This window comes from Carettochelys insculpta, chromosome 6 (genome assembly GCF_033958435.1).
Source record: "Carettochelys insculpta isolate YL-2023 chromosome 6, ASM3395843v1, whole genome shotgun sequence".
In the NCBI taxonomy this organism is placed as follows: Eukaryota; Metazoa; Chordata; order Testudines; family Carettochelyidae; genus Carettochelys; species Carettochelys insculpta.
In genome coordinates, this window is record NC_134142.1 from 88,659,632 (window position 1) to 88,668,382 (window position 8,751).

The 8,751-nt window shown below is 45.4% G+C and overlaps 1 protein-coding gene across 1 annotated transcript; it reads left to right on the plus strand.

Annotated features, from left to right (window-relative positions):
- Nucleotides 1-374: 374 nt before the first annotated feature.
- C6H11orf96 (chromosome 6 C11orf96 homolog) lies at nucleotides 375-1,594 on the plus strand. The gene has a single exon (XM_074997520.1). It carries the CDS (start codon nucleotides 613-615, stop codon nucleotides 976-978), a length of 366 nt encoding a protein of 121 aa, XP_074853621.1. The 5' UTR covers nucleotides 375-612; the 3' UTR covers nucleotides 979-1,594.
- Nucleotides 1,595-8,751: the final 7,157 nt, after the last annotated feature.

An 8,751-nucleotide genomic window follows, 5' to 3' on the forward strand; every position in this document is an offset into this window, starting at 1 on the left:
CCCTGCCTGGGCCGCTCAGGTGGAGGGGGGGCCTTCCAACGCCCGCCTGCCGCTTTCTCAGGCGCCCGAACGGCAAGAGAGGGAAACTTGCTCCAGAAGCGACGCCACCGCCCGCGCAAAATCCGCCTGTGGCAGTGCCCCCCCCCCCCGTGCTTTGTGGGTGGTAACAGTTGCGCGGCTCCCGCGCCGAGGCGGGAAAGCCCTGGGGCTCCCCAGCCCAGGCAGGGCTGCGCGGCGCGGGGGCTACGCTCTGTCAGCCCGAGAGCCTGGCAGACGTCAGGCGGAAGGGAAGCGGCGGGCAGGCTTTATAGGGTAGGCGGTGCCGTCTGCGCGTGCGCCTGTGTGGGCTGCAGGCGGCTATATAGCGCCGGGGAGCGCACAGCAGCTGCAGCTTCGGCCGGAGCCCGAGAGCCAGAGGGGGCGCTCTCCTTGCGCGCTATCTGTCGTCAGGGGCTGAGCCGTCGTCGGGAGCCCGCGCGGCGTTACTCGGAGGCGGCGTTGAGCGCAGCCCAGCTCTGTGGAGGCTCGGAGTCCGCGCCCATCCCCGGGGTGTCCGGCGCTGCCGCTCTCACCTCTGCCCGCCCCGAGTTCAGCACCTCCGCTCCAGCGAGCATGATGGCAGCCAAGCAAGCCGAGCTCATGGGCATCTGCTCCAGCTACCAAGCGGTCATGCCGCACTTCGTGTGCGTCGCCGAGGAGTTCCCGCAGCCCATCCGCCCCGCCAAGGTCCCCAAGGGCAAGCTGAGGAGACCGCGGCAGTCCCGCTTCAAGACGCAGCCGGTGACTTTCGATGAGATCCAGGAGGTGGAGGAGGAAGGGGTCTCCCCCATGGAGGAGGAGAAAGCCAAGAAATCCTTCCTGCAGTCCCTGGAGTGCCTGAGGAGGAGCACCCAGAACCTGAGCCTGCAGAGAGAGAGGCTCAGCAGCTGCAAGCTGCGGAACAGTTTGGACTCCAGTGACTCTGACTCTGCGCTGTGAGGCACCCCTGGGGCTCAGCGATCACCCCTCAGAGCAGCTTTGTCAAAAGCAAGGGGCCGCGGGAAGGGACTGTGCTGCATTGTGAAACCTGCAGAGGCCAGGCACAAGGGCAAGAACTTTAGGCAGTCTCCGTGTTTCAAGGGAGACTATTTGGGGAGATCCTTGCTACTGTGAATTGCTTTCCAAATAATGGCCATTGGACACTCTCTTTTGTATTATAGGTCAGAGCCTGTCAGACAGTCAGTGTGGCAAAGAGGGACTTGGGACCAGCATGAAGGCTTTTGTTTGCGAACGGGGGGTGAAGTTCCTTTTTCATTATCCCCATTATAAAGAAGTAGGCGGAGTGGGATAGATTCCAAGAGCAATTTGCAAGTAAGGTCAGGATGTTTTCTAAGAAAGCACTTTCATGTTTGTTTCTATTAGGTTGTATGCAACTTTTGATTTAAAAAAAAACACTTTTCTATTAGAAGAAATCTGAGCTGTTTTGGATGCAGTGAGTTGCTGGACTTTATATTTATTTTTGCATTTAAACTGTTGACTGCATTAATTTAATATGTTTCTACCTAAATGTCTGTTATTTCCATAAAAGAGAAATAAAGATCAATATATTTGCATAGTACACTTTCAAGAATCTTTATTGGGGTAACTATTCCTATTTCTGTCTTCTTTCCCTTTACTGGATATATGGGCTTTTAAATGTTGGGATATAATCCAGAAACTGTCATATTCTTCTGGGAGAGAGAAAGGACTTTGTCAAAGGATATTTCAAGTACGTGCTGCATAAGAATTTAGTTGGATGACCTTTTAAAAAAAATGTAATGTAAAACAAGTAATAGATCAAGAAATTGGGAGGAAACTGCAAAAGTCTAATAATTATTCTTAGACTAATTATTGAATAACTATTTTGTTGTCTGATCAGACTTCCTTTTCTTCATCTGACAATTAGATTTCTTGGTTCTGCAGATCTGCTAAATTTATATAACAATGCAGTTCCATTTAGACCTAGCTGCAGGGCACTCTGGACTCGCATATTTCCCTCAAGGTAGGAGAGAGAGATTTTGCTAGATATGAAGAGCAGCCAAATTACTCTATATGGGATCGATTGATGTATGCAGGTTTTCTAGAATTTCCTTCTATTGCAGACTCCACAGTATTGGTACTAGGAGCATTGGTACAAGCTCTGCCAAGGGAAAAGCCAACCCAAGTGTGCAAAACTATTTCTTTTCTTCCACTTTCTTGAAGTGGTGTTAGGTTGTTTGCTCCCGTATGGGTATTTCTCCTTTCTAGTCTGCTAGACAAGCCTCAGGCTGTTCAAACTTCCTTATTACTAGATATTGTCAGATACCGTAAGCTGCTGGAGTTCAGAGTCTTTAACTAGAGTTTGCCCAATGAGGGCTTTATTTGAAGATACTTGGGGAGCTACAGCAAAGGGACTTTCATATGAGACCCTGGTTCAAATGTGGTATTAATTCCAGCAAGTGAGATCAGATTTGGCATTGCTTCCAGGGACCTATAGGGGAAAACATAAGCCATATCACTGAACCAGGCTCGAATTTGCACTTCTGCAGTGCTAAGGGCTAGATCAGTGTGAAGAGAGAGATTGAGCTGGACAGGATACAAGTCAGGAGTGAGAAGCCTTGCCAAAGTGAAAGGGGATTGACTGTAAAAGAGAAATAGCACAGGGTGCTGAAAGAAAAGATTGAAGTACATCAAGAGCGCTGTCTTGAAAGTCCAGCACTGAAATAAGTGGGTGCTGTACATCAGTGTTGAGGGGCATCAGCGCACTTGTGTTCAGAAGCTTACCCCTTTTTCATTTGTAAGTACAACAGCTATTCTGGGGGGGGGAATTCAAACTGTAGGTACCAGTTGACCCTAGCACAAGGATAAAACCACTTATACAGTCTAATAGGTGAGAGAATGGGTCTGAGACACAGATTTGTGTTTCCCTGTCACAAAGCATTTGACACCATCACAATATTCAGCAACACATCTTATGAGAGAGCTGTAGAGCTTTTTCACTGTGGCAGTAAACCCCAATGGCTGCTTTCTGTGCAGACAACCATACAATATCCATGCACGAGGGAAACTACCCCAAGAACTCTACCCCAAGAATATGTTTAGGCATGCAGACAGTCTCAGTGGAGTCTAAATTTAAAAGAAAATAATTATCCAGCAATCTGGATAGTTTTCCTTGACATTCCCAGCGTTTTTCCAGTTCCTGAAATCTCTGTTTAATCAGCTGGTTTGAAGCTTCAAGATAGCACTTCAGCCTCATCTCTAAAAATATAATTGAAAATACACAGCAGGGTAGTAAACTTCACAGTATTTCAGGGGTACATGTCTGTGTGGCAGCATGCATCCCCATTTCTCAGGCTCAGCCGGTGACTTCAGCCATGTTTTCTTCCAAATCCATGTCCAGATTCTTCTGTCTCATACAAAACACAGAGTTTCTTCAAAAGGCACTTTAGACTGAGTGATAGTGAACGCTGGATCCTTTTCTTCCCCTCCCCTAGAACTCCTGGGATTAAAAGGAGGTCATTTACCCCAGACCCTTCCATCTCTGGGTTTGTGAGTGCCTTTGCTGGCATCACGCACTAGCTGCAAAATTGATTCAAGCTGGCAACAGGAACAGAGCACTAGCACTGCTTGCCTGGAGGGGAAATATCCACATCCACATTCACTTTTCAGTTCCAAGACAAAAAACCAGGACATGGTGAGAGTTTGTTCAGCAAACAAAAAGGATCCAAGACTCTGCTGCAAAACAAGAATTAAGAAGGCATCTCCTCTCATAAACGGTATGTGTCTGAATAAAATACCTGTTCAAACGATCATTGTTATTTCTCCTGCCTCACCTCATCCCCTCACCTCCCCCTGCCAAAAGTGAATATCATACTGGTGGAAGATCCCAATGTGACAGTCCAAGAGACTGGGATTCTTTGGCCCTAGAAAAGGTACAGTCTAAGCAACAATGCAAAGCTTTGTTCAGTGTGCTCCAGCCCTATTCTAAAGAAGGACCCTCAATTTGAAAGGGACATGCACTCCCTCTGGCCCCTAGTTATTGCTAACTTGGCTGCTGTTAGTCTGATCCTGCCATACCACCCATGCCTATGAAAGCACTACAAGGCCATCCTTGTCCTTGAACTGGAAGGTTCCTGTTGTTATGGTGATATTTTCTGTGACGTCCCTTAGGAGTTGGACTAAGATCTTTTGATGATGATTGTCACCATCAAACTTTGTCCCAAGTTTGAGATGTGACTTGTGCATCTCCTCTCAACACTTTACATCTTAAAAGTGCTTCGCCAATGTCAGTTAATCAACTCTGCTCCACACAAGGAATAATCTTTCCTTTTATGGAGGAGGGAGCTGAGGTACAAACTCCCATTGAACACAGTGTGTGCAGGATGGGACTGAGGGGATTACAAGGGAGGGTTTATTATACCTCACCCCCATTATTTTCTCATGCTACTTTTAGTGTAAATTACACCAGCCATTGTAGCAGGGGAGACGGTGAATACTGCATCTGGTACTTGCTGGACAAGAATACCTTCCTCTTTGTTTTTAAGTCTACCTTCTGTTTATTCTCTTCCTGATTTACATCCAGTTTTCTCAGAGCCTCTCAGTATTCTTACCAGTGGTGTAAAGCAGTAGTTTATACGTGCTGCCTCGGTGTAACGTGACTTGCAGCAGAGTGTTTTACCTAGTCTCAAACTTCTAACACTGGTACATCAGAGTTACACTAGAGTTTTGGAGAGCACAACAAGAAACACCAGTGGTGCAAATATCCCTCAGACAGACACTCTTCCAGATTTTTTTGTCCTCCCTCCCCCCCAAATATTGTTGGTCGAACTTGAACTGGTAAATGCATTGAGGATTTCTGGTTAAAATTTAATTCCAAACCCAAAGGCAACCAGACATTTCCACCCTGCTAACTGCACACAGGAAGTCTTTATTTGACTCCCTCCTGAAGTTTCCGAATGGCTGGAATGTTGTTTTTGTCAATAATTGCTTAAATCTGAAGCTGCTTTTCTAGGTTTATAATAAACCTGCGAGGACTGTTTTGTTTTGTGTGGTCGTTTGTACAAATAGGACATCCAAACTGTAGATACAGGAAACTGACACAGGGCCAGCTCCATAACTCCAGTTGCCTTCAGTGGGGTTCTGTGAAGTCAGTTCGTTGTAGGATTTGGTCTGTGGCAAGAAGTTTCTTTGTTGTATGGGTTGAACCTCTCTTGTCCGGCAAGCTCCATAATCTGGCATGATTTTAGTTAGCTGGATGACCTGGGGGTGGCCAAGTTTCCCATAGTCCCATAAAGTTAGTTTACTGCCACCAGTCCTGGCTCTCAGTGTTCTGTGCTGATATGTAGCTGTAATTTACCCCTAAATGTCTTCTAAAAGCCCAGTAAGCAGTGGAAGTGTTGATAATGTGCTAGAAAATAGAAAATATTTCCCATTGTCCAGCAAATTCTCTCGTCTGGCACCGATTAGGTCCGGAGGGCACTGGACGAGAGAAGTTCAGTTTGTAGTTCTGTTGCATTACACATTGATAAACAGAAGCAGTTACTGTTATCATGACTTCTGTTAGTCAGATTCTGCTATACCGCTCAAGCTTATGAAAGGACTACAAGGGAGGGCCTTTGGTAAGTAAGAAATAATAACATACATTGATGGTTGACTTACATAGTAACTTCAGAGCAACAAAACCAGGAAAAAAACCAGAAATATATACTTAATCATTTGGTTTGGTGTGAACTATCATTACTCTGTAACTGCCTGCTGGTTTAGTTAATTAGTGTAGAGAGTGATATGTATTCATGGCTCCTTTCATATATGAGGATCCCAAAATGATTTTAAAAGAGCATAATAGATGTTGCAGCCAGACAATCTGTGGCTGCAACCTTGTTGAAGTTCACAGGTTCAGCTAAGAGGTGTAGAACCAACACCTGGATGGGGGAACTTTAAAGAATACAGGGCACTGCAGCGAGTGGTACTAGTGATTCCTGAGGTGATGGTCTTCTGAATCCACACTGAACCAATTCCCCTGCACGGGATTAAGGGAGAATGCTGCTGGTAGAGGTCTCTTTTAAATTATGTTCCCCATTTTTTGTGGCCAGGCAATCAGCTGTTGTGTCCTGGCCAAGTTTCTCCTCAGGGAATTACCTTCTGTCTTCCTAAATCCCCGTTGCAGTTTCTCTTTGGTACAATATTCACCATCTCCAGCCCTGAATGAGTGTTTGATGCTGTGGATGGTTAAACTTTGCCAAATATCAACTCTGAGGTGATTGCATCCAAATGATGGGTGATGGGATTCCTGCCTTACTGCGTACCATTTTAAATCCCTAAAATGATTTTGTGCTATAGCAATGCAAGGTATTGTCAGGGTAAACAGTAAAGACAAACCCGGCAACCATTGTGCTCAATATTAGCTCTCATGAGCATGGGCCCTCAGTTCCTATATTACTGAGAGGGGGATATTGCACGGGCTAATGGGATTATTTAGTACTCAAGGCTTAATCAGAAAGAATTACAGGCTCTTTAATTCCCAACTGGGCAGCCACCTGAACTAGGTATAAGGGAGTCCAGCTCAACATTGGATTCAAAGCAGCCTATAAAGGTGATTTACTGCCCCTGCTCAGTTCATCTTTTCCAGAGATGACAGTGCTACCAAGTGTGTTGATACCACCTGACACTTAAATATATGACAGCATTTAATGCCACTTAATGGATGGTACAGCCAGTTTAACTGATGCCACGGGTCACTAATTGCTCCTTATGGCTGCAGAACCAACCAATAACTATTGTCATTGTCATGTAATTCTCTAGAGTCAGAGCATTAGTATCAAGCCTAAATGTATGATCTCTATAGTTAGGCATTTACGACACCTGAGTTAGCAAATGTCAAAAGCAGGTGAGTGTGTTATAACTAACATAGGGCCCACTCCCGATGTCAGATGAAGTGATGACAGTCTGTCCAGAATAATTCCATTCCCTTTCTTAGAGTTACTTTAGATTTGCTGCCACAGAAGTGGAATGAGTTCAGTTCTTGCTATACCCCTGGTGTTACCAAGCATGTTTTTGGACCTAGCACCAGCATGCAAGCTGTTGCATCTCTACTGAATACGGCAGGGCTGACAGCCACCAGAGGCCTTGGGACAAGGTGGGAGTGGGGGAGGATGGGAGGCAGGCTCCACACCCCTGGAAATGACTGGGCAAGGGCAGAAGGGGCACAGCCTAGGACAGTCAGCATGGGGCTCCCCTCCGCTACCCTCCCCTCAGAGCTGAGCAGAGTGGCACAACAGTGCTACTGTGGTGTTTCAAAGGGGCCCTGGGGCAAGAGCCTCCTTTATGCCCCCTACATCAGTAGGCCTGGCTGCACAGTGCTTTGATCAGAGTCTTATAAAGTTTTAGTCTGATGTGTGTGCCAGAAGTAATGCAGTGTGCTCCAGCAAGCTTGAAGAAATCTGTTTTCTGCTCTGATACAAGAAGCTATGGTAACAGAATCCAACTGGGGTGGTGGATTTGGTATTTCCTCTGGATCTTACATATGTTTATATTGATTCTGAAGCGCCGCAAGACTTCTTTCCCCTTTTCAAACCAAAACAGGGTCCACTTGACTCTGATGTCTGGCAAAACAACATCAGTTATGGTAATTATGAGGTGACTCTTTGTTTCTAAATCTTTGCATTGGGGAGGTTGAGTTTATGTATGGTTGGTTGGGAAGTTATCTTTCCCAATCTGATTTAACACCCTCTTGTTGTGGAGGATTATGTGAAGAAAATTATGTTTCTTGGGCAGGAGGAGGGGTGGAAGGGAAGAAGGAGCGAGAGGGCACAGCATGTCTGTAAAATTACTCTTGGGTAATAGAAACTGTGTGAGGGAAATTTATCTGCTTGTTACTTTCCATCACGAGTTCTGGTAACTCAGTGTTTTCCCCTTTGAAAAATGTTCTGAACTCTTGACTGCTTGTGACTCATGGCTCTTTTCACAAGCACAGTAATGGCCTAGAGTAATTACATTTTGCTGACCCAAATTTCCCAGCCAATTTGACTGAGGAAAATATACTTTTTTCACTATTCTTCAAAAAGTGCTAGGTTGTTTCAATGCCTGTGTTTAAACAGCTGCTAGGTTCCACTCATGAGGTATATGCACTTGAGCAGTGAATAAGTAATGCCAGTGTGACAGTAGGTCAGCTGGTAAAGCACATAGAGATGTTTCATTATGTTGTTTGTTGTTATGGTCAGAGGAGCCCCAGGACTCCTGGACACTTTCAGTATATAAATCACTGCAGTCTAGATGATCATATTTTGAAGGCTGGAAAAAGCCCAAAACCCTTACAGACAGAAAGAAGGCTGAAAAGAGGAACATCTGATTGTCTGCAGAGAGGCAGTAAAGATACAGCATTCTCTGGGAATGGAACTGCTGGACTGGCATGGAGGAAAGTGTGCTTGCAGGGGTTGTGGGGGCATGTTGGAATAACAGAAATCCATGCAACAAAAAAGGCAACAAAAATAAAAAAAGCTCAACCCCAGAGTGGAACTGGATGTGACCCATCTCAGCCTAGAGCAGGGATGAGCAAACTTTTTTGGGGCCTCACTTTTTGTCCCTGAAATTAGCAGTGCCCCCACAGTCTGGCTAATGTAATCCAAACTGATGGAAATTTCAGTTACATTCATATAAAAAAAATCCTTTCAGCATATGTAAGAAAATAAGTATATAGACTGTAAAAACTTTATGAATCAGTATTTAAGTGTGAATACACATACGTAGAAACAGTAA